This window comes from Manacus candei, unplaced genomic scaffold (genome assembly GCF_025592945.1).
Source record: "Manacus candei isolate 608988 ecotype Guabito, Panama unplaced genomic scaffold, ASM2559294v1 h1tg000011l, whole genome shotgun sequence".
Classification (NCBI taxonomy): Eukaryota; Metazoa; Chordata; class Aves; order Passeriformes; family Pipridae; genus Manacus; species Manacus candei.
This window is the reverse complement of record NW_026138059.1, coordinates 26,666,014-26,692,758: the sequence shown is the minus strand read 5'-3', so window position 1 is coordinate 26,692,758 and position 26,745 is coordinate 26,666,014. Positions and strand designations below refer to the sequence as shown.

The 26,745-nt window shown below is 37.3% G+C and overlaps 1 protein-coding gene across 3 annotated transcripts in view; it reads left to right on the top strand.

The window, feature by feature from the left end:
- RNGTT (RNA guanylyltransferase and 5'-phosphatase) overlaps positions 1-26,745 on the top strand; it is a 177,874-nt gene that overhangs the window by 99,591 nt on the left and 51,538 nt on the right. For all 3 annotated transcript variants that reach the window (XM_051777749.1, XM_051777751.1, XM_051777750.1), the window contains exon 13: positions 18,822-18,922. In XM_051777749.1, coding sequence (XP_051633709.1) covers positions 18,822-18,922 — 101 coding nt within the window. The remainder of the gene's footprint in view (positions 1-18,821; positions 18,923-26,745) is intronic.

Here is a 26,745-nt window from a genome sequence, read left to right as displayed (position 1 = left end):
TCAGTTATTGGCCCAGGGGTAAATTGCAAAAGCTAATTTTTCTTAGGATGAAAGAAGTGCTTTTGAGACATGAAAGTCTTGGTAGCTATTAATGAAGGGGCGTTTCTCTAGGAACTGTTAGGGCAATGTCATGGTCAGCTGCTGGCAGCTTTTGACTGCACTCCTGCATTTCTGACTGTGGTGACATATGGTCACAGTTCTCTTCTGCAAGATTATGCTTACTTAAATACAGGTGGGTATGATCCCCAGGTGCTGGAATAGAAGGAGTCAGGGAACAATGCTGCTTGCTGAACACCACTGTGTGACCTATTCTCTCCTGTACAAAGGTTGCTGGAGAGGAGGGATGCAGTGAGTTAAACACCATTCAGTATTCTTCTGTCACCCCTAAGACAGAATTGCTTTCCTTCTGTTCCTAATGAACAGCTGACTGTTGTTCCCTTTGTACACTACTCTTATGGTCTAATTAGGTTTTAGTATCCTAGAGTGGGTTTGTTTTTTTAATGGTCTTTTTTTTTACTCCCAGTTGCAAGTGGGAGTCTAAAACTTCTGATTCTTTGTGATACCTTCTTGGAGCATATTATTCTGTAATGTGTTTGCAACAGTTATAAACGGTTGTCAGGACCTGAGCTGATACCTCTTTTGAAACCCACTTTTTTCAAAGCTTTTACCAATTTCACACATTTTGAAAGCACAAATTCACATGTGCAGCAGAGGGGAAAATATTCTCAGAAGCCTAATAACCTAAGTGTTGTCTATTTAATGCAAGTAAAATTTTGGTCCACCTATTTTGGTGTTTTGGTAAATGAGGAATGGTGCTTCACCTAATATCTTCCCCCAACTTCCAGTATAATCATTGTTCCAGCTTTATTTTAGCCAAGATGTCTTTGTTTTCCACTTGAACTGAATTTCTAGATCTTTCTGCCAAAACCAGTACCACTTACTCCCCATCTGCTAATTCTAAGGGTCATGTTCTTTGTCCCCACTTTAGAATAATTTATTTCAACAAATAGCCGATTGAATGATTTTGATTTATAAAAATCATGTTCTCCTTCTGCTAAGGATACAATAGAAAAGGTTTTTAAAAGATGGCTGATAGAATGAGCATGGTACTTACTGTTCGTGGTGTCAAGAGAGGTGTAGCTCTCTTTTTGGAGTACCAACTGGATCAGTGACTGGTGGGTTTGTTCACTTTACTGCCATGCCTGTATCTCTCCTCTCACTCTGCTATAAGAAAATATTTGAAGGATTCTATTGAAATTGTATTACAAATAGGATGGAGCTTGACAGTAATCTAGTTTATTAGCTTAGAGTTCATACTAGCATGCCTATTATTATCTCTGCATTTTATTAACACATTGAAATGATAAACTCTCTATATCTTGGAGGTGGGAAGAGATTTGTGAACTATCTTTTGAACATCATCACAGATTCTTGCTTGAACCAATGATGTTATTTTTTCTCTATGTCATTATCAGTTATGACAGAGACACAAAGCTTTATGTTGTAGAGGTTAAAGAATGGACTGATGTCTTTTTTTGACATTAGCAAAAAGGATGCATGGGAAACTAAATAAGTTGTAAAACCTTTTAGAGGGATGTCAGATTTGAAAGAAACTTCTCCTGCATTGGCTCAGGTTTGTCTGCTTTTTTCTTCCAGAATTTTCCAGTGACTGCACATCAGACATTTCAATTCACTTGATAGATGCTGGTGAATTGGCCCCATGAGTTGCAGTTCTTTTTTTTATGAAGTATAATTCTGTTTTTTAAATACATTCTGTACTTGTTTATGGAAAAGCTGTGTTTAACCATTCTTTCTGTTCCCCCTTGTTAAAATGTTAAACTGTTAAATAGCAGCTAAACCTGATGACATTTGTTTTTGCAAATGGTAGTTGTCTCTTATCCCCTCCCCTAATTCTTTGGCCCTTCAGCTGCTTTCCTGCTCACAACATAGCTACATTAACATTTTAACATTTGGTATAATTAAAGAAGAAACATTTAAGAAAAGGGAAAGGAGAAATAAGTCTGTCTGTAACCCTTCTGCCAGTAACAGAATGAAAGCTCCCTTCCAGCAGCAGAGATCTCGTGTTGCATGTCTGATTGGTGTTTGTGTGGTCATGCGCTGTAGAAGGGATAAAGAAAAAATTTGTGAGGCAGAAGCTGTTGTTTGGTTCTGTTTTCAAATTGGTTACAAGGCAATTTTAACAACCAATATCAGAACAACTGCTTTTAATGGCAGAATTTGATTCCTAAGAAGGATAACAACTAATTTCACAGTAACTGGAGTTTTTTGAGTACTGTTTTTAAAATAAAACCTACATTTCTTCTTCTCTTTACTTACCCAGAACCATTTGATGACTTCCTCTTTCCTAAGTGAGAACTAAAAGGATTAATTTCTTACAGAGAGTGGGCAGAATCCTGTCATTTTCTTCTTTGGAATGCTGTTTCTTGTTCTTAAGGAAGGATTTTTCCCTGTTCATTATATAAATTACTCTCCTGAAAATGCAGTTTTAAGTTGTATTAGTCCTGTAGCAGACTTGAAAGAGAAAATACATACTGATTTTTTTCAATATACATTTTTCCCCACTTTGCTTTTCATCTCCAAGCACATCAGCTTGCTACTTGCAAAGTAAAAGCACAGTGAAGCACATGATGAGTTCTACTGGTTGGACTATTCTCACGTTGTATGGATGTTTTCTTGTGAAACTATGGATGTAAAATATGTGATTTGCTATTTTAATGTCCACAGCTAATAATGAACTTAACATGATTAAAAATCATCATTTTATAATTTATATATTACAATATGTAGTTGAAAAGACTAGTTTCTGTTGTTTCTTACAAAATACCCCAGCATTCAGTATTCAAGCAAGAGTCATGAATATTTAATTCAAGGAGATTTGTAGCCCTGTAAAATGTAATAAGCTAGCCCTTAATGACAATTTTGTGTAACATACGTTTGGCAACATGTAGAAAAAAATCCCGCTGGCAATTCTGTGCATCATTTTTCATGCATATCTGTTCAGCTCTAGGGGCTTTTTAGCTCTGGAATTATAAAGAGAAATTAGACTAAGTCTGAGACCAGTGTGCTGCAATTTCTTAGTTAGTACTTGTACATTTCCTCTTACATTTAGATTAGCTTAAAGCTCTGGCCTACTGATTGCCTTTTGATGTAAGGCTTCATTCTTTTTTTCAAGATTGGCATTTATCAATAAGCATTTTGGAATATGTTTTTGCATCTTTCTGTTTAGGATTGGTAGTTTCCATTAATCATCCTGGGCTCTGAGGTTATTTGCTGAAATGTTATTCCTGATATACTGGTTATCATCATAGTTTATGAAAAATGTTAACAAAACCAATATTATGATGAAGCCTTAAATTTACAGGTTGTAGCTTCTGCAGATGTGGTCTCTAATACTGATAAATTGCCCATTTTTCAAATTGGGTTATTGTAGTGAGTCAGCCAAGAGCACTGCTGCTCAGTTCATGGAGATTCTTTTGTTACACCAGGGATGCTTCTGCTGTCAGACTTCAAGCACTGAATACTTCCTGCTGATCCAACCCAACTTTTGTGGGATTTCTAGGAGCCTTTGATCACAAACTAACTACCCACAAAGAAATAAGTCCTCTGAGACTGACTTCCTTCTCTCTCTGGTGTAAATTGAAGTGATCACTACGCTTAAATTCAAGTTGGGAAAGAGGTAGTAAAAATAAAAGGACAAAAGGTGAAGAGAGATTGGTGCCCTCAGGTTTGAGAAATGAGAGAAGGTTTTACTGATATGTACAATACATGTAAAGAGCTCATAAAACAAATCATGCAATGAAGAAACTACACTTAGCACTTTATGCATTGAAATTTAATGTTTTTTCCAACATCACTGTCTTCATGCAGCCAGGGCTTTTTTCACAGTAGAAGTGTCAAAGGAAGATTAGAAGAAAGATTATATCCCTAAGAGTCTTTCAAAGATTTGTTGTGTCACTGGGGGAAGAGAAGAATAATAAGCGTTGCTTTAGGAGGCTAAAAGAAAAAAAAACAAAACAAAAAACCAGTAAAGGAGCAGACCAGGAGCGCTTCTGTATTGTCTTGGTTGTCCCAACAGTTTACTTCAGACTCATCCTTTCAGCCTTTGTCAGCAACTTCTGTAGCTGTGAAGTAAGAACTGATGTCTTAAACAGCTCCCTGGATATGCATTTGGATAGTGTCATGTTAAACATACAATGGAAAGTGAATATTAAAATTTAAAATTTGAAATGTTATCAACTGTAGAATAGTTTTTAAAAGGTTTTTGTTTGTACACGCAGAAAGCGTCATCTGAACATTGTCATGATATCTAGCAATACAGTTGTCCAAAGGTTTTTCTATTGTTTTCTAAGTTTTAATTAGTGCTGACTGAAAACAATACAATTTAATAAATAAAATAGAATTAAACATGCTCCTGCCTTTCACAGTCCACACTGTGGCTCGTCATTGCAAACATTGCATTTCTGTTAGATATATTAATACCTAGAGAGCTCTGAAAGAATAGCAGAAATAAGCAGCATTAATGACCTCAAATGTTCTTATTTAAGGAATGTTTGAATCTTTCAGATACGTAGTAATGTAATGACTTCAAGAAGAGTGTCTGAACCTGAAAACATAGAGAGCAGTGTATAATCTTGTAAGGGAACTTGTATTGGAAGTGCCCAAGTGCTACATATATTCAGTGAAGCAGAGCAAGTGATAGGGAGTCCTGTCCTCCAAAATTAGCTTTATAAATGCATGCAAAGCTTCAAATCTGTTTCCATTTGCCATGTGGGAAACAGGTGCTTTTTGGAGACATGCTTTATTAAGCACCTAGAGCACCCATGTTGCTGTTTTGCCTAAGTTAGACTGCATGTCACCACAGTCTGCATTGGTAAACGTAACTTTTGGACTTAGTGCCAAGCTAACTTTTTTAGGAAAGATTGCATTGAAAACTTCAAGAAGAGAAAGATTTCCTGATCACACAAGAGGAAGTGATTGATTGTTTTGGGCAAAAAGGTGGTTGGAAACAAAGGAAGATTGATTTCAGTCCATATTTTATAGGGTGTTTTGGAGATCAGGGTGAAACTCTAATTTAACCTAGCTCTCATCAGTCTTTCTGGACAGTTGGTTGAAGCTATTTAGTTCTTACCTCTGGGTTTGTTTATCTGTGTTTCTCGACAGGTGGAAATTAACAATGTATGGCTGAGGAAAAATTTTATAGGCATGAGCTTTTCCATTATATTAGTTTCTACTTACCCAAATCTTTGTTCACGAAGCCTAGCCATGATGATGATGAGTTTCTACTTAAGGCTGTTTATGAGTTGTGAAGTTTAATTTGAAAGAAAATTTCATCTGGAGGAGTAAATACAATAGTTCCCGGTGACAGCTTACACTGTTGGTACATGCTGAGGCCATCTCAGTTCAAGTTAATGATACAAGGTGAAATAAGGAGAGTGAAATACAGCAACAGAAGACAAATGGAAGTATCTTGATTGTTTCTATTATTTTGTTAATTTTTCAGAAGAATTACACAGCACATACTTAATGAGATTATAAATGGTAGACAGTGATGATAAAAAAAATAAGAAACTTCCAAAATAATCAATACCAATATAAATCTAATATTTCAAGTAGCAGCCATGGACAATCACCAGTTCCTTTGACCATGGGTGCTATAGCTCTGTTGTTAGAAGACTTATTTGTCACGAAGGTGAGGACTATGTAGCTTTTCAACAGTTACTTCAGTTTGCCAAAAGTAGAGTTTAGAATTGAAGGCAGACACTAGTTAGTCCATTTTGGACCATATACACATTAGCCAACAATTTGAGGTTTTGCTTCAGATCCAAGTAGTGGAGTTTCTAGTTCTAGATCATAATATTGAGTGAAAGGACAAATACAAATTGAAGTGACCAAGAATAGGTTTCTGCTGCCTACAGTTATGTGCAGGGTGGTAGAGGAGGAAAGACCAGTGAGTAGTTTTGTGGATGCTACCTTCTGATAGCTATAAACACGGAGTTTTGGCTGTAATCTGAACTTCATTTATCAAATATTAATAGGATTAATATTTAAATTAAGTTAGTTATAAATAAAATGTCCTCATAGTTTTCTCCTTGCTTAATGGAATATTGAGAAAAGCTGTTAGTATAGCTGTGAAACGATGTTTAATGAAGCTGGAGATATAAAGCTAAATTAAAGTGTAAGAGGAGAAGATGTTTAGCGCAGTAATTACCAAAGAAGTCCAGTATAAACATTGCATTAACTTGAAGTTCAGAAGCACTTTTGGAAAAAGCAGTTTTCTATTAACATATTAACAGATTCATTTCTGCATACAGGTAAACCTTCTAAACCTGATTTGCATTCAAGTGTTAAAATCCTTAGTATATAACATAATCTAACACTATTTAAATGGGTGCATATTAGTTGCTTCTCAGTCTGTTATGACAGTTAAGCTTAATATTTCAGAAGTAATTTTGATTATAATAATTTTCTTTCTACTTCATATAGCTTCAAGTGACATTTTCATAAAAGACAAATTATTGTATAATAACATTTTCACAATAAAAACAGCTACTTCTGGCTAACCAGTCCTAAAGTATTAAGAAGTGTCATTCCTACTTAGTTCTTTAACTCTCTAAAGGAAAAGTTTCTGGAATACACTGATCTGATTGTGTCTTAAAACACATTAATTTTTCTTTATTTTAATTTTTAAAGCAGAGGAATGAAAGAATTGTGCAGCATTGAGGGCACGGACCCCATCGCTTGTGGTTCCAAGCAACAGAATCAAGTTTACACCACCTTATATATGTAGTTTGAACAGAAACATGGGATCTTCAACCAATCACATCCAAGTACACCATGGAGCATGTGCAATACTGCGCCAGGAACTACAATTCCCAGAATGCCCTTCGGCATTCTTCCTGTCATACCAACCTTCACAGAAATAACACAAACTTGTTTGACTACATGGAATTAAAGCAGTGTGGTGACTTCACTGTCAAGTAATGAGTTATTTAAAACTGTGTAAGCTGGGCTGGGCTCCGTCATCCTTTTGACTTAACTGTGGACACTAAAGGATTTGAGCTTAGCCAAGGGACCTGTCTTCCCCATTTTTTGAGCCTCTAAAGTTACTGTCTACAGATATGCTTTCAATGATGTGACAACGTTTCATCGTGTAACATTTGGAATTCATTAACTACTTTATTTTCAAGCTGATCAAATACTTACTGAACATCAATGTGTGTCTATTCTGATCAAATCACTGAACTAGACAAAAAGCTGATATTTAATGAAGACTGCAGATCTTTGATTCCTCAGGTGGTTTGAATCTGTAATTTAGAACACCAAGCATTAAAAGCAGCATTTATTAATTTCTTTTAGTTAAAAGAGTTTTTTTGAAGGGAAATAATTTGCTTTTGTTTGTTGTCATCTTTTAATCAGGGCATCATGGCCATCTCTCTGTAGTTAGGCACAGGTTGTGCTGGGGGAAGGGCTTGAATACAACACATGTAAACTGTTTGCATGAGGTTGGAAAGCATTTGGATTGTGTTTTGGAGTGGTACAAAGGTTGCAGCCATTTTGTGTTCTTGTATATTTTCCATTCAGTGTTTATATTCTTCTGTTTTCTCTCAGCTATGAAAATGCCTTTCACAACTGGCAGGCGTTTGGTAGTCTGGTATTTATCCAGGAGTTTCTCTTGGCCTGAGCACTCTTAGGAGTATTTACAAATCACATCTACCTGTCTTTCTTTATAAATACAGGGACAGTTGACTCATATTTATATATTAAAAAAAGCCTGCTTTAAAATTTCCAGACTTTATACAGGAATTATATCAAACATCTACAATAAAGAAATCAGTACGTGGTAGATTTGATTTGTTTTTCCAGAGAACAAAGGAATCCTGATAATCTTTGAGACACTAAGTACCGTTGAAGTGATTTTATTAAAGCACCTTTTCTCATCTGGGAGTTACACATCTTCCCTTCCTGACCTGCATTTGTCAAAGTTTCATCTATTTCATTCATTCATAGAAGTTTCTTAGATGCCTCTGAATTCTTCAGACTCTCCAGACTTACTTAACCAATAGTTCATATCTCAGCTTTAGCATCTCTTTGTTTTACTGCCTTGTAATAATTTGTGCTGCTCCTAAGTGCATATTTTAAGCACCAAAGTATGTTTCTCAATCTTCAGAAATTAGGAGCACTTCAGTTCAATGGCAACTGCGTAACACATGTTTGTAGGCTTGAAAGCCCTGCATATGAATTAGTTTTTTCCTACGCAGTGAAAAAATGTTTTGGTGGGGGGTTTTTTGTTTGTTTTTGGTTTTGGTTTTTTTTTTTTTTTTTTTTTAATAAAAGACAGTCTAGAAATCTAAATAAGTTTTCTCAGCTGGGTTCAGAGGTATCGAACATTTTGTTAATATGTCTGAATTTCTCCAAGCTATTTGTAGGAAAAAGACTTTTTCTTGGGAGCAGTTGCAGATACATTTCTAATTGGAAACAATTTCAGAAATTCTTTTCCTTAACAATCATGGTTACTTACATTAGTCCCATTAGTTCTTATGAGTTCTTATAATATTTTTTAAGCTGCAGAATTAGGATGTAGAACTTTATTTTAATGAAGCTGTTTTTTAAATCTATAATTCAGCTGTTTGTGATCCTGGTTCAGAGTCTTTGGATGTGCACAATGGCCAAGTGGTACTTTGTGAGCAGTACAATGGTTGTTCTAGGGGGGAGATGCAGCACAAGGGCAGGATGGGACAACAGTTTGCCTTTACCTCCAGGGATGTGAGTTAGGGATGAGCCCAAGACTCTCAAAGCAGTCTTCTCAAATCATGTGTTTGCCTCACACTTCAGTAGGAAAATCTGGACTTTCTGCTCCTCATCCAGGGAATGTTGTGGGCCTGTGATCAGACTAATATATCTCTTTCTTCCAGTTCTCAGTGTCCTGCTCACTATACAGCAAGAACAAGCATTAATCACATTTACCTATCAATGACCAAGAGACTTCCGGTGCCATGTTACCTTTTACTTAGCTTTTTACCAGACAAAAAAGGTAGAATATGTGGGGAAGAACAAAGGTTATTGCAGTGATGGTCCATGGGAAATATGGGGAGAATTGTATGGGCGCTTTGAGGAACAGAAGGAGTTGGAACTGAGAAGGGATGCTGGGAGCGACAGAAGGCAGAATATTTGAAGGGTCACAGTGTAACTGCTTATTTCCTCAAGTAGATGTTAGTGTCTTGTGTTTGGGAGGTTCTTTTTTTTTTTTTCCTTTTTTTGTGACAGTTACCATGAAGGGTTTTAATGATAGGGTTGGGATTTTGCATATATCTTTATGGTCATGTTAATATTTTGAACTTTTTCAGTAAACTTACCTATTTTCCCAAAAGAATCAATCATGTAGGCTAACCTGAATCACTTAAACTTATGATGTTCAAGTGGTGCTTGAATACAGCCAGATGCAAAAGAATACAAAGTACAAATGCACTTTATTTTTGTGTACTGCTGTATACATAAGCAATGAAAAGAATATTGGAATAGTGGGTTCAGTTCTGTTGCCCACTCTTCTAAAGGCTTTTGTGCAATTACACTAGAAGGATGTGTACATTAGCCAACTGGAAGATTACCCATGCAGTAAGAATCAGACTTACTAATTTTGTCTTAAAAAAGAGAAGTAATTACATGGAGAGCCAGTCTTCAGTCTAAAATAAGGCATTAACAAGACTCAGTGTAGAAATAAGCATGCAGCATTTTTAAGCACAAGTGTAATAAATGACTGTGTTAACATCCCTGGATATATGTTGTGATTTCTTTATCACTTGGCATCTTTCATAAAGGAGTGCTGGTTTTGAATAGGAATTACAAACTTGATAGAAACATCATTATAGTTTGGATAAGATTATAAGATTGATATAAACATCATTGTTCAAGTTTCTCTGTCCTGTATGCAACAGAGCTGACTCAATGAGCCCAGTAATAGTTTCCAGTCTTAAAAATCTATGAATATACAATTGAAGTTAATGGTTGTCTTTGATCTTGTGGTTTCTTGATCCATTGTTGTGACTTATTCACATAATCTGTCAATAATATTAGCAACTTCTGTGTTTTCAGCCCATCACTTTATAAAGTCTAGCTTGAAATAATTGATTATAATTGATCCTTTTGGTTCTTTAAAATGATCCAGGGTCTGCACTGCAAGAAAATAAGAACACGTTTTGGGTAATTATTCTGTCTTTATGTTTACCCAGCTGAATGCAAACTATTCGGTTGGGCAGGCTAGCAGCTGCTCTATGGATTAAGAGGCCTCAGAATTAAATAGAGCTCTTCAGAGAAAACATTTAACACTGTTTTGAGTGGGAAAGAGAAGCAGATTTGTTGTTGCTATTATAGGTTTGCCGTAGTCACCTTTTTGCTTTCAAATGAAAACTTAAGCATCATGTTGAATAAAATTGCTTTCAAACCATTTAATTAAAACATAGAAGAATATTGGTAATGGATATGGGTAATATATACAGCTTAAATAGTTCTTATTGTTCTGAACCTGAAGCATTTTAAAATGTTTTGAAAGTGCTTTTAGTCTTCTTCCTAACTAAATATGAGAATATCATTGATGTAATGACAGAAGTTTTTTCTCGGTGTTAAAATATATTATTTGAAATTTAAATTATTAGAGGTGTAAAGTTTTGTATTTAGTATGTATATTTCATGTTCAAGTAAACTTTATTGCAGTTTATTGCATTTTCCTTGTGGTTAGATCATAACGTCATTTGCAACATGGCAAACTACATTTAATGATTTAAAAGAATTCAGGTAGATTCCCAGTAGTTGTCTTTGTTAACTCATCCCCTCCCACCTGCTCTCCCCTCATGCCTGAAAGGTACTCGACCTTCCATACCTCTTGGGCAAGCATGGCTAGGCAAACAAATCTTCCCTGAGCTTTCTATGCCCTTTTTTTTCAGCCTCCTTTCTGAATTAGTATGTGCATGCAGCTGCCAGCTTTGCAGCCCTTGGGATACTTTGCAGGGCTAGGTCTGACCAGTTTACTGAGGGTAAATTATAGCTGACAAGTAGCAGCACTGTGCCATTTAGGAGACAAGAAAGAGCTGGGTTGTTTGCTGGCTTCCTGTCATTTGGAAGGAGCGAGGGAAGGTATGGAGGAAGGGAAATGTAAGGTGGCCTGTGTTAGCTGCTGTTTGCATTTTTGGAGGATTGTATTTATCAAGGGTTAGGGAGGTAGAACTGGCTGATTAGGGTTTGTAGGATAGTAAGACACCCACCTGTGTCAAGGAAACATTCTCTTCCTCCTCTTGATGAGGCATGAACTTCTCTCTTGATCATCCCAACACCTCTTCAGTCCCTAGGAGAAATCATTTGTTGTGTCTAGACTTAGGCTGAAGTTACTCAATCTCCAGGTGGGTGTCTTCATGGTGACTCAACACCACCCCACAGCCCAGACTGCCTGCCCAGAATGCAGTCCCAGAAACCAACCTCACTCTTCCTCCTACAAAATACTAAGCAGAAACATCTATCCCATGCGAAGAAGCTATTTCGAGTGAAATTTTATCATCTTAGTGTGAGACTATCTTCAATAAACAAGAAGTGTGTCCGCAAAAGTTCAGATAACAAAACTGGGGGCTCTGAGGGCCACTCTTTCTCTTGATCTGAAAGGAGAGGAGAAAAGAGTTTATCCCACTATGGGCAGCTGTGAAAGAAGGGTGGAACTAGACTTACTACTTTGGGATAGAGGAGGGGATTGAGGTTCAATGTGACCAGCAGCCCATCAATTTGCCCTGCAGTGCTAAAGTCGTTCTAACAAGGGTCTAACAAAAAAACCCTCAGAGTGGAGTGGGCCCACTTGAACCTATGGAGTTGGACATTATAAATCAGCAGGATGTTATAAATCTGAGACTTAGGGTCATTATTATGCTCTTGCCTGAAGTTCAGGATCTCCATAATAGGGGTACATTCACCATGCTACTTCTGTTGCCCCTGGTCTTCATCCTCTTGATGAAGGTGATACTGATTGATAGTGCTGTTCTACTCTACAGCCCCCTTGAGGTTAGTAACCTCTTGATTCTGTCAGTTATTCTGCTGTTGGGGAAACTGTTGGTCTACTAGCACAGTCTGACAAGTACTAATGGGCCCAGATCAATCTTCTAGGAGACTGAGGTGGTCTATCACTCCTTTTGGGAGAAACACTGACTGGAATGGAAAGTTGTGAAAAAGAAAAGAATGATGAAAAGAGAAATGGCCTGAGGTTCTGCCAGGCTACAATGGCCACAGAAGGTAGGGCACTGACACTACTACTACTACTACTACTACTACTACTACTACTACTACTACATAGATAAATGAAAAGTTAGGTAGATGGTGAGTGGCAAAGCTGTAAAAATTGAAGAAATCAAGGTTCATAGCTAACTGAAAGCACTGATACCCTTATTTTTTTGAAGCAGCATTTCAGCATGGCACAGGATATCTTCACAGCTCAGGTTTGTCTGTGCTGTGTAGGTGTAAGGTAGCACAGCAATGGTACAGCCTTTGCCTTGGCCTGCAGAGTCTGTACTTTGGTGTGAAGTGCATTAGGTATGTTCCTGAGGAGAAACTTCAAGTTTGGTTTTACATTAATGGGATCCAATTTGTGTGCACCAGAGCTACCTGGCTATTGCAACTAAGGTGTACTAAGTAGGTACAACTGGGGGATTTGTGTTGAAAGTGTGTTACTTTTGCCAACTAAAATGCTGGTGTAATTTAGCACTCAGTATGGCTGCTAAAAGCACAACCAACCTAAGAGAGATACAGTTTTGTAGAACAATTTAGGTTGGTAGGGACTTCAGGAGGTCACCTAGTCCAATTCTTTAAAGCTATTTGAGATAGTTTCTGATTTATCGATGTACCTTTTTTGGTGTGGAGTTCTAATTTTTGTGTTTGGACTAGGTTGAAAGGTTTCAGATTGAAACATGAACTTTGTATTTGAGATGATAGGGGATCTGACATTTTAGAAGTAGTCATGTACATACATATTTGTTGGGGGGTGGTGTTGAGGATATCATTGCTATGAATGCTATATTTAAAATGCTAGGGTGTAGTTCGATCTCAAACAGATTGCTTCACATTTTGGTTTGGAATTAAAATAAAGAATAACTTCAGGCAGAACAGGTCTGCAGTATGCAGTGATTCATCTAAGGTGAAGTTTTCACATACTTAACAAGCAGAATTCTTGTTTGGCTTCAGCTCATGTTTAAAGAAATTGATTTAGGACTTGGCAGTCAAACTCAATAACTTATTACTGCTGTATTGTGTGTATGGGCTCACCTTTTACAAAAAGTAATCTCTTTTTCAGGGATTATTAATCCTTTAGATGAATTCTCATTTGAAGTTAGACTTCTGTGAATTTCTGTCTTTCTTGGTAACAGAAGTTGGGGAGGGGCAGGGGGGAGCTGTATGACTTGTTCTCAATATGAGTTTTGAAATCTTAATTGCTTATCTAAGCTTTTGTAACTGTTTCTGAAAGATACCTGTAAATTACGTGTTACCTTTGCCAGGTGCTCAGTATTAACAAATTGTGAAGTGAGAAGGCTGTTGTTTTGATAATGGTCAAAATTAAATGTAATAGTCAAAAGAGTATATTTATTGCCACTGCTTTCTAAGTAAGATCTTTTTGACTAACTTGAAATGGGGTAGAGATTATCTTTCCCCACTTTATTTATTGATAGGACAAAATGTCTAGCTGAGGCATGTTTCACACTGTGCTGGTATTAGAGGTAAAGAAAATATCTCCATCTTAAAGAGCAAATCCTCCCCCACTGCCTTTCAAGCAAGCCAGCCAATTATATTTCTAATTAAACTTTAGTCAAAATTGTGGATCCATCAGTGTAATTACAGGTACACAGATACATCCTGTCAAAACATCGCTTTTCACTACTGATCTTGGAATAGTTGTCCTTGTCTGTTGTGAAGTTGGTTTCTTATTGACTTTTAGGAGGGTGTAACTTGTCAGTCTAGGAAACAGTTTGAAAAAATTGGATAGTAGATCCTGTGTGAAAAATATACATTGTTACCTAAGCATGTGAGGGTAGAAAATACAATACCATTTAAAAAAAATGATGGTGGGAGCAGGTGTCATGGAAGAATGGGGAAGAAATAAGTTCTGTAAGCTTGGTATCTGGACTGGAAAAAGGAGTAGAAACAGCAATAAGGAATACAGTAGTTGACACTAAGCTGGCGGGGAGTGTCGATCATCTGGAAGGCAGGAAGGCTCTACAGAGGGATCTGGATAGGTTGGAGAGTTGGGCTGATTCCAACGGGATGAGGTTCAACAAGGCCAAGTGCTGGGTCCTGCACTTTGGCCACAACAACCCCCTGCAGCGCTACAGGCTGGGCACAGAGTGTCTGGAGAGCAGCCAGGCAGAAAAGGACCTGAGAGTTTGGATTGACAGGAAGCTGAACATGAGCCAGCAGTGTGCCCAGGTGGCCAAGAAGGCCAATGACATCCTGGCCTGTATCAGGAACAGTGTGGCCAGCAGGACCAGGGAAGTGATTCTTCCCCCGTACTCAGCACTGGTGAGGCCACACCTGGAGTCCTGTGTCCAGTTCTGGGCCCCTCAGTTCAGGAAGGACACTGAGGTGCAGGAGCAGGTCCAGAGAAGAGCAACAAGGCTGGTGAAGGGACTGGAGCCCAAGTCCTATGAGGAGAGGCTGAGGGAGCTGGGGCTGTTCAGCCTGGAAAAGAGGAGGCTCAGGGGAGACCTCATCACTCTCTACAACTCCCTGAAAGGAGGTTGTAGCCAGGTGGGGGTTGATCTCTTTTCTCAGGCAACTATCAGTAAGACAAGAGGGCATGGTCTTAAACTGTGCCAGGGGAGATTTAGGTTAGATATTAGGAAGAATTTCTTTACAGAGAGGGTAATCAGACATTGGAATGGGCTGCCCAGGGAAGTGGTGGATTCTCCATCCCTGGAGGTTTTTCAGACAAGACTGGATGTGGCACTGAGTGCCATGGCCTAGTAACCACAGCGGTAGTGGATCAAGGGTTGGACTTGATCTTGGAGGTCCCTTCCAACCTAGCTGATTCTATGATTCTATGATCTGGGTGAACATGATATAGTTGGTGAAAATTACATAAATTATTGAAAGGAATGTTATGCCTTTCCAACAAAGGGTTCAAAACTCATTCGAATAAGGATCATATGGTTTTCCTACTTAAGACTTCCAGAAAGCCTCTTGTCAAAATTTCTCATAAAAGACTCTTGAAGAAACTAAAGTAGATGTGAGACTTAAAAGGTTCTTGCACAGATATCTAATTGGTTAAAAAGTAGGAGTGAAGGGATTGGGGTACAGTTCAGTCCTCACCAGGGAAGGGAGTCACCAGTACTGCACATAAGCAAGCCTGAAAATTGGATGAATTGTAAAGTGGTGTTTTCTTGATGGATCAGCAAGGACTGGTCCTAAATGTGGAGAATTATAGTAATCTCTTACAAGACTGAGGGGCTGAGTGATAAACCAGTTTATAAACTTCTATGTAGATAAATGTAGAGTAATGTAAGTGGAGAAAAATTTTGTAACTGCACATATAAAATGATAACTTCTGAGCTGAGTGTATTTCCATGCATAGAGACTCATATGAAACTATGAGTAGCATGGAAACAGTGACGTTTGATTGTTCAGCATCTTTCTTAATATGAACCCTATGGAGCTCAAGTCTTTGAAACCAACAAAAAGTGGTTCAAAATAAACAAAAGGTAGTGTTTTTTCCTGCAGTGTAGTCAGGCTGTGTGTGAAACATTGTGCTGCATTGGTGGAGGTTTACATGGTCTTACTGGGGAGCTGTACAAGCTCATGCAGAGAAACTGAAAATGACTAAACACATAGGAATCACATTTGAATCACATCCACATCAGGAAGTCTCTGAGCTTGAAAATGGATACTTTCTCAGAGAGTAGTAGAAAATACCATATATAATTGCCCTGCTTTTCATCTGCCCTGAGCACATGCTGTTGGCTGTTGTCAGAGTCAGGACACTAGAGCTCTAGTAGGTAAGGTTGTTATATAAGATTGTAACTCTTCCTCAGAATTTCAGGCTATGACTCATAGAGGTTGGTTCATTCTTTTTGCGTCGGTAAGAATTTTCTAAAGGAGTGTCTAGTGTTTTCAGGTCATATGGTCCAGGCAGAAGCAAATATGAATAGGACAATCTGCTGTCTTGAAAGAAGCCTTTGGTCTTCCCTTAAAGGCCTTTGATTTTTCTCATATTGCTGAGAGGAAATCTTGGCCTCTAGTTTTCAAGATGGGCCATGTTTAATCCTGTTATCTCTTCCTCCAGAAAGTAAGACTTCTGTTTATGGAAATATTTAGTACTCATGAATGCAAAAACCTTAGTTGGAAGATTATTGCAAGTCACAGAATCATAGAATGGTTTGAGTTGGAAGGGACCTTAAAGATCATCTAGTTCAGCTCTCCTGCCATGGGCAGGGACACCTACCACTAGGATAGGTTGCTCAGAGCTCCATCCAGTCTGGCCTTAAATGTTTCCAGGGATGGGGCATCCACAGCTTCTCTGGACAAACGGCTCCAGTGTCTCAGAACCCTCACAGTAAGTCAGTAAATTAGAAGCCATGCAGCACAGAGGCTTAATACAAGATTTTAGTGTCTGTGTATGATTGACAAATACCACCTTTGGTTGAAGTCCTCAGTCATTCTAAAGGACCAAAGAGCAATTGTTAAGATGAATCTTTTGTTCCTTACGGCAAAATCACACCTGTTTCAACAAATTCATCTACTCAGCTCTACTCTGTGTTTTTTCATACCCGCTGTGGCAGTTGTTTCATAAATTAAATTTTCAATATCTGTGGAGAAATTTGTCACAAATAGGATTGTTCCCCTTATTTCTTCTTTGAATTACTTAGCAAATAATTATTAGTAGTAATTGTCTTTGGCCAAATTAGAAACTGCAGATGAGAGAAAGCAACAAATAATGTTTTTTCAAACATTGTATTCTGTCCTATTATTCCTGGGACATATTTTATTAATAAAATTTGTGTTGGATTTTACTCCATATTCTCTCTATATCAGGCATAAATACAAGAAAATGGCATGAAAAGTTAGCTGAAAAAGAACTTTCAGTGCCATCTGCCTTTCTGTAAAATTGAATGCAAATACTTCAAAATATATTTAAGTGCATAAACAGTATTTAAAACATTATATATATAAAAATTATGATCAGAAAAGCTTAATTGCTTTGCCAAGCATCATGTTTTGTCTATTCTGATTTATCTATTTAATATCAGTTGGTATGTATGCCATGAGTCCTTAAATATTTTGAACTCCATACTGCATGATAGCAGATTTTTAGTTTGGGAATGTAGAGGAAAGAGGTAAAGAGCAAGATAAGTTTCATTACTATAAAAATCTAAAGATTAGATCATTGGAATTTTAAGATATTTCAGGTGAATGGAAAAGAGCCAAAGAAAAGAGGGAGGGAACAGCAGTATGGTAGCAACTAAAGGAATATTTCCTTGTTGCTGAAAGATTTTCTGGTTTTTGTACATTGCTTAAACATTACTTTTCTAAATCCATTTTGATAAGGTGTACAGGTAACTAACACAGGAAACATATAGAGGGAAATTTGGTTGGGAAGAGAAGCAAGAAAGAAAAGAAAAGAAAGAATGAAAGAAAAAGGAAGAAACTTTCATAACTTTATCACACTGTATCTTACTGGTTTTCTGATTAGAATAGGAAGTTGGGCAGGTGACTAATATTGGTGTTGGAAATGGGTTTATATTGCCCTGAATGGGAACCAGACTGAAAGCCTGAAGCTGTTGCTCTCAAAGGATCTAAGGGTGATGATCAAAAATGAAAAGATAATGCCCTGTAGCCAGCCACATTCAAATTCCAGATGAAGCTGTTAGTGGGTTATTTTTGTCATATGTAGCAGAACTGTAGCTAAAAATGTTTTGAGCTGATTTGGGTGTCAATTATGTGAAACTTGCCTTTACTTACTGTCTAGCAAAAGTCACATGCTGTCCTTTCAGCAAGAAATGGTAAGTAAGATGTGCTGCATTTATTTTGGGAAGAATAACTTTACATTCTTACATCAGAAAACAGAAAATTCATCTGTTTTTGTCATTTTAAATCTAGAACTGTTAGTTTATCATCAGTAAATTTTGTATTTTGAGAATACTTAACACAGCCTGTGTGCATAAGTAATCATTAGTGATACTAATGATTGCTCTTTTTCCAAAAGACAGTGGATATTCATGGTTGGGTTTATTTTTCATATAAAATTGGATGTATTTTCTCGCTGTAGATGAATAAATATCAAAGAAGTAAAATTTCTCATTCTATCGTGATAGGCCTTTCTGATAGGTGGCAGTATGGTGGCTGCTGGCTTTTCATGCTGTGTCAACCAATAACATGGATAAGAAAAAGACCATTCATAAAATTGTTCAAAAATGCTGAGATTATTTTAAATGTATCTTTTCTGTATGTCCTTCCAGTGTTTTCATTTCTTTCTGTGCTATCTTATTTTCTTTTTTTGAAATTTTCCATCGGGCAGAGAGAGATAATGAAGTATGCTAATTTTTATTTCCATTCTCAGCTTTTTATTATATTCAATGGCGTAGCTACAGTGCTAAGCAGTTTTAAAAGGGAACAGCAAATAAAGTAGTGAAGCACAACTACCTCCATGGTAATGGAATTCATTGTTTCAGTCACTAAGTATTGTAATTCATTAGAGACAGCTAAAATAGTCTGAAAGGCTGAATTGTTACTTTTAAAACCAGTGAAAACCAATAAGCATAATTAAACTGCATTTTAATTTACTTCAGAAATACAAGCCTGGTCGATGCGATGATATTTTGAAATGGAAGCCACCCAGCCTGAACTCTGTTGATTTTCGTCTAAAGATAACAAGAATTGGTGGAGAGGGGTATGTAATCTCTTCCCTTTTAAAATTTATAACACTCATGTGAATGTCCCTTAGCAGTTAATCTCTCCTCTGATATTTCTTGACACTTACTGGGGCTAAGCCTTTCTATATTCTCTAGACCTTGTTCATTCAAAATACAAGAACTGTTGTAATTAGTGTTGTACTGAAAACAATGGCAGATGTTTATAATGTAAATTTACTCATTCTTACATTAACTTTCATAAAATTTCTGACAAAAAGTCACGTTTGGAATTGGCACTAGCCCATATGTTTTTGAGAGTAGGCAGAGTGTATTAGCTTGAATTCTAATATAAAATAACTATTTTTCATTGGTTTTATGCAAAATAATAACAACTTAAGCTTTCTTCTATTTCAGAATTGTACACAGTGACAAATGGCATTTGTTTTCTTAGAGAAAAACAAAGTCTGACATTTTTACTCATTAGGCATTCATAGAATCATGGAATCAACCGGGTTGGAAAAGACCTCTGAGATCATCAAGTCCAACCCTTGATTCAACACCACCGTGGTTACTAGACCATGGCAATAAGTGCCACATCCAGTCTCATCTTAAAAACCTCCAGGGACGGTAAATCCACCACCTCCCTGGGCAGCCCATTCCAAAATTCTCTGGTATTATTTTTAAAAACCATTACAATCTTAGTCAAAAACAGTGAGTTGTAATGGCAGAAGACATGAAAATCTTGCATTGGTTCTACATACCATTTGCTTAGTTCAGTCACTGCACATATTAAATAGTGGCAATTTCCATGTTCTTTTGTACCAGGGAGGGGAAGGGGAAGATTGAATCACTAGATTAAAACTTGCTTTGGAAAAGATTTTGTTTAAAATGAAGTTAATTGATTTTTAGGTTGCTTAGTCTTTTAACATCTGGGACTCAATTTCAGTTGACAGTGTGAAATACTGATATTTAGCTTTTCTTTTTCTTAGTGCCACAGGCAACTCAATATGATTAAACAATTAATTCATATATTTCTTGCATATTCCAGTGTCCTAATAATGGCCCATTTAACTTTAAGACATCTGCCTGTCATGTTAATGAATATATTTGGTGAATAGAGAGAATCTTAAGGATATGGGATTTATTCTGCAAAAGGGACTCAACTGATAACGTCTCAGCATTTCAGGAGGTCAAAATTATCTGTTCAAATTATTTTATTTGAAAATGCAATATTAAGTCCTCAGTAACAACATAGCGTTTTCAGAGAATATACAGGAATATTTTAAGTTTTACTTCAGAAAATCAGCTCATTACAAACATTTTATGCTTTTTTGGCTTTTATTTAAGTCATAGGATAATGTAATATGAAAGATTTATGTAAAAAAAACATTTAATTATTCATTATCTGATAGGAAGTTATTTTTATTACAGTATTCTTATTAGTTCTGCTGGAGTTTAGAAATATACAGTAGTAGCCTGTGATTCAGAAGCAAAACACAACATGTTTTTATTTCCCATTAATAAATGAGTATTGGTTGATTAGTTATGACTGTTTTAAAATACACAACTGTCAGTGCTATTGTGTTATGTTTAATATATTACATCATAGATTATGTGATTGGAACATGAAGAAGTTATAAAACATAAGCCAGCAAAAAACTATTTCTAAAAAGTTAGTAGCAATTAGTAGCAAGTTGTTAAAAGAATGGTTGATCCACTGTGGAATTGGAAACGCTTTTAGAAAAGTTCTATCATATTTCAGCTATGTGAAAGTCAGTGCATTGCTTATATTGCAAATACAAGCAATATATTTCAGGCAGAAACAACTGCCTGAATTAGTCTGTAATTAATGTAATATTTAAATATGTGAGTGTTTATGCTGCTCTCACGTACCTTAAAAAAGTCTTAGAAACCTGGTATTTGATAAAGTACAGTTCTTCCAGATAAGTTTCACTTCATCTCACATGACAGTTGACTGCTACTAGTAACATAAGTGCATTCATCCAACAGAAAGAAAAGTTAATGAAGAAAATAATAACTTACCATTGTTGGGAGAGAGGTATTTATCTTAAATAATGACCTATGAAATAGTAGATTCTACCCAATTAAACACAAAAAGTGAATGAAACACTTCAGGTTTGCCTGCTTCAGTTTTTAATTTGGGTAAAATCTGAACTCATTTGACAAAACATGAGAATTATACAGATTTTGAAGTTGTTGACTAGGGTTTTAAAAGAAGCATCTTTAATTTTAGACTGTATAAAGACAGTTCCTGAGTTGTGAGTGCTGCCATAATAAAATGGGTGATTTGTGATATAACTAAAAAATCTGTTTTGATGAACTGAATGTCTTGCTACTGGCAATTCTAACATGAATTAGACTTCCTGCTTCCTCCCACCACACTAAGATTAAAAGCAAGCACTGATACTGGTTTCAACTTTTTGGGTAAAAAAGGCTTTCTTCTTCAGTAATCTGAAATCACATTACAGAATGGGTAAGGTTGGGAGGGACCACAGTGGGTCATCTTGTCCAGTCTCCCTGCTAAAGCAGTGTCATCTCAGAGCACATGGCACAGGATTGCATTCAGACAGTTCTTGAATATCTGCAGTGAGGGAGACTCCACAACCTCTCTGGGCACAGACACCCGCACAGTAAAGTTCTTCCTCATGTTCAAATGGAACTTCCTGTGCATCACTTTCTGCCCATTGCCTCTTGTCCGATTGCTCAGCACCACCAAGAAGAGCCTGGCTCTATCATCTTGACACTCTCCCTCGAGGTACTTGTAGACATTGATGAGGTCCCCTCTCAATTGAGTATCTTCTTGATACTGAACAAGCCCAGCTCCCTGAGCCTTTCCTCATAAGAGAGATGCTCCAGTCCCTTAATCATCTTTGTTGCCCTCCACTGGACCCACTCCAGGCGTTCCATGTCTCTCATGTACTGAGGGGTCCAGAGCTGGACACAGCACTTCAGATGAGGCCTCACTAGGGTTGAGCAGAGGGGCAGGATCAGCTCCCTCAAACTCCTGGCAATGCTTTTTCTAAGGCCCTCCAGGATACCCTTGGCCTTCTTGACCACCAGGGCCACTGCTGGCTCATGGACAGCTTGTTGTCCACTAGCGCCCTCAGGTGCTTCTCTGCAGAGCTGCTTTCCACCAGTGCCCCAGCAGGTACTGTTGCCCAGGGTTATTTTTCCCCAGGTGCAGGACTCTGCATTTTCCTTTGTTGATCTTTAGTTGGTTCCTCTCTGCCCATCTCTTCAACCTGTCGACTCTTCTGAAGGACTGCACAAAATTCTGAGGTATCAGCCATCCCTCCTAGCTTGGTGTTGTCAATGGACTTGCTGAGAAGGCATCTGCCCCTTTGTCCAAGTCATTGATGAATAAGTTGGAACAATACTGGGCCCAGTGCTGAACCTTGGGGACACTACTAGTGACAGGCCTCCAGCTGGACCCTGTGCCACTGATCACTACCCTCTGAGATCTCCTATTCAGACGGTACATTTGTCAGGCATTTGGCAGCAGAGTAATACAGATGTGACTAAAGTACTGTAACTGAATTTGTGTGTTGTTTTGGCACAGTTAAGCAAGTAATATTTACGGAAGTAGAAGGTATGCCATTGTATTGATCTCTTACTGACAAATGATTAGCTGAAGTTAAAGTATTGATCTCAAATACTTAACAGCTTGAAATAATGGAAACAGGGGTTGTCTGTAATTTCCAATTCCTCAGTTCTGATTTACAGGCTCATCTTTAAAACTTGAAATGCAGACAACTAAACCTGTGCTACAATTGTGTGTGATCTTATCACAGCTTACAGCCTGGGCAGTAGTGATACAGACTGAACCTGTATTGCAAAACTCCAACCATGAAGCCCTTGTATTTATAGTTACCTGCTCACTCAAATAGTGAAAAAAGCATATAGGAGCATTATTTATTCAGCAGCATGAGATTAGAACTCTGTCAGCTGTTGGACATGTCTTTTAGCTAGCATATGTAATTGAGATCCTGAACAATTGTAAACAATCTTGTGCATTTTTCATCTGAATACAAGAGTTACCTCTAGGGAGTTTGCCAGATTTTAGTCAATATGGTTATTTTCCATCTACGTAAATTCCCCTGTGTTTTCAGTTGAGCACTGCCATCCACAGATTAGTGTACAATAGAAATGTTAACTGCGAAATAGCTGCTGTTTCACCCCAGATGTAGTTCAGTTACGGATGAATGACCAGTTGTTTTTATCTAGGGTTCAGTTATTTCACTATTGATATTGGAGGGAGTTTTGACATTGAATTAGAAAGAGGTATTGGGATTACGATCTGTGAAGTATTTTTAGAATAAACCCTATAAAGATGAAGATCTCATAACAAAGAATAAACATAAAGAAAAAAGATACTACTGCATCCCAAAGAAAGGCAAGGTTTCTGTAACCTCAGTAACCCAATACCAACACTCCTGTTCAGTGCACATACTTGAAAGAAATTGCATTATTGCACCTTACTGAGTTACAGCTGATCAGCTGAGCCTTGGTAATTGTCCCCTGTGTATTATCATAGTCCAGCCTTTCCAAGTGTCAGGATGATGGTTAGATTAACTCTTTTTATGTTGTGTTTGCAAGAATTTCAGCTTATACTCTCTCTCAGTCTCTTCTCATTGCATCAAAACAGTTACTTATAGTTAAAAAAAATCAAAACCAAACCAAACCCTAAAACCAAACACACAAGCTCCCCAATAACAAACAGAAACTGATTAAATCAACTAAACAGGAGAGTACTTCATTGTTTGTCTCTGGTAAAACACTTCTTTTTCATTTCAGTTTTACTACTATAATGTTCTCACGTAAGCAATGCAAAGTGATTATATAACAGTACCTTGTATTTTTCCTAAATTATGATGATACTCACAGAAAATAAAACAAGAGGGACTTAAACACATTAACTCTATTTCCAAATAACCTACAAGTTAAACAACCCTATCAGAAGAGAATGTGGAGGATATTTAATTGCTGTGTGCAACATCTCACTTATATTAGAGAGAAGACTGCTTTTAAATAGTAGAGATGCTTTTTCTCAAAGTGTCTGCTTCTAAGTATATTTCTTTAAATAAATAAAAAACCCCAAACTGACTCTGAGTCTTATTTAAATGTCACAAATATCAACTGAAAATGCCACATAGTGCCAGATTTCTGGTAGCTTCCATAACTAGAATTTCTTAAATGTCCATGCTTCCTTTTACAGATTTTTAATTAGCCTGTGCAACTCCCTTAGTTTTATCTGAATCAGAGATGCTAAAATCAAATTACAAGCAAAGTTTTAGGTTTGTTGATTGTGAATTAGTATCTTAACTGAGTCGATTCGATACCATTTCAAATCACAGGATAATATTATATAGTGCCTTGAAGTATTGGAAAACATCAAGGATTTTACTCATCTTCTAAGATATACTCCTCTTTTAAAAAATGTTAGTAATCTGAAGTAGACATGCACTATTTGCAAGTGTCAAGTCTGTACTACCTTTTTTTTTTTTACTGTATCTGTGATTAACTAGACCACATGGGGAAAAAACCCAAACAAACAGTATTTAGGCAAAGTTCTGGTTATCTTGGACATTGTCAAGTAATAAAAAATGAGAGATAAAACACAGTACATTCAAGGACAGTGGGGGCTTAAATTCTTGGATACATTGGTAATTACAAATCAACAACAAGATATAGATATCACGACTACAGGCAAGTGGATGTTTTTATGTTTGTTTTTTTTTTTTTTTTTTGGAACTGATCTTCTCTTTTTGTTTTGTAAACTAGAAAGGACTGGGGTTGAAGGAAAGCTGGAGCTAATTCAGAATGCCACCATCGACATTGCGATGGAAACTGGTAGACAAACATTTTACCTAGGTGCTATGCTGTAAATATTTATGTTATATTGCTTATAGGAGGATATTAAAATCTTTTTGTAAAGCTTCAGGTTTAAAAACTATTTTCAAACTAAGGATTTGAATCTAACCTCTATTTGTACTCTGAAACACCAAGCATAATGTTGTACTTTCCACAACTAATACTAAGGATGCTCTTGGAATTTCTAATGTTGGATTTCAAAAATGAACTCAGCCTCATCTTTTTATATGTTCGAGTGGCAGCCTTGGGCAATCTCCATCTGTCAGATGATTATTCTACTTTAGCTACTCATTTCTCCAGATTTTTAAAAGCTTTGCCTCATATCATCCTAAAATTATCTATACGCTTGTAAATTAGGATGTAAATGTAGCCTTGTATGTTTTATAGACCCTGTTCCTTTTTTTGAACTAGCTGCTGCCTTAGTCTTTCCAGTTGCTCACGTAAGCTATCATAATGATTATCCACTCTGTTAAAGATCCACTTCTATCTCTAAGTGAGATAAAGAAAAGCTCCCAGATACCACATCTTTAAAATTTTCTTATCTCCCATGTACTTCTCTCTCCTAATTTACATTTGGATTGATATTTTATTCCTATTTGGCCATGTAGCTTAGGTTTCTTGCTACTTGTGAATGTTGAAATGGAGGACTGATGCCACCCCCAGCTAAACAACTGTAAGGTGGTATAATCTGAGAGGAGTGAGAGAAGCAGGCAGTGGAGAAATTATATTGGACTTCAGAATTGTTGGCTTTGGCTTTTTCAAGGAACAGAGGTAGTATCCCATGGCAGGTCCTGTGAATTGCAAAGGCAGCTGGTTGATCTTCAAGGACAGCCTCCTCAAAATGCACAAGGACATACTTTTCCCTATGCAAAAAGACAAGCAGGTATGGCAGACAGGTACAGCTTGCTCAAATTTTTAAAGTCAACTCATCCAAGCAATGAAATGTGTGGAAGCTGTAAACAGTGATAGACCTCCATGGAGAACATAAAAACAATGTTTCGGTGTAGAAGGAAGGAATTAGGAAAGCCAAACTCAGCTGGAGTTGTGGGTAAGTCAATGATGTCCACAAGTACCTTGGTAATGAAAGGAAGACTTAAAGAAATGGTGTGATGCTGATGCAGCACTAGAGAGTGAATAAGATACAAAAGGGCTGGGGTACACACTGCTGCTGTTGCGTTGGTCTTGACCGGCAAGGTCTGCTCTTAGGCTTTTCTCGTGGCAGGGTGCTGGGCGAGGAAGTTTAAGGTAGGGACTACTTAAGCAAACTGGACCTCAGGGTACTAGAAGGCAAAACTTTGAAACTGGGGCAACAGTTAGCCCTTGTGGCAAAGACAGTGGAGTAGATGAGTCTTTGCCTCTATTTGGCATTTGTGAGACTGCATCTGGAGTACTGCATCTTGTTTTGAGCTCCCCAGTTTGATGAAGACATTGATGTGCTGGAGCAAGTCCAGTGGAGGGCCTCCAAAACAGTGGGGGGATTGGGGAATATTACATACAAAGAAAGAGAGAGAGAACTGGGTTTCCTCTGTCCAAATAAGAGAAGGCTGGATAATACTTTACTGCTGTTTACTACTCCCTAATGGCAGGTTATAGAGAAGGTGACGCCACATTGCTCAGAGGTTCATGTCGCAAAAATGAAAAACAAAGGACGCAAATTGTAAGAGGACAACAGGAGAAATAGTGTGAGAAAGACCAAACACTGTAGTAGTCTGGGAAGCTGTGGAGGCTTCATCTTCAGAGGCACTCAGAAATTAACTGGATATGCCTGTGAACAACCTGATGTAACTTGAGCATGAGGCAGATGTCTTGAGCATGAGGCAGATGACATGCAAAGGTCCTTGCCAATCAGAATTACTCTAAACTTATTTTCAGATCAGATGTTAAATATTTTGCAAATCATATGAAACTTAGACATTTAACTACTACATATTTTAAAACATTTTTTTTCTTTCTTCATGCTTTCCTTACT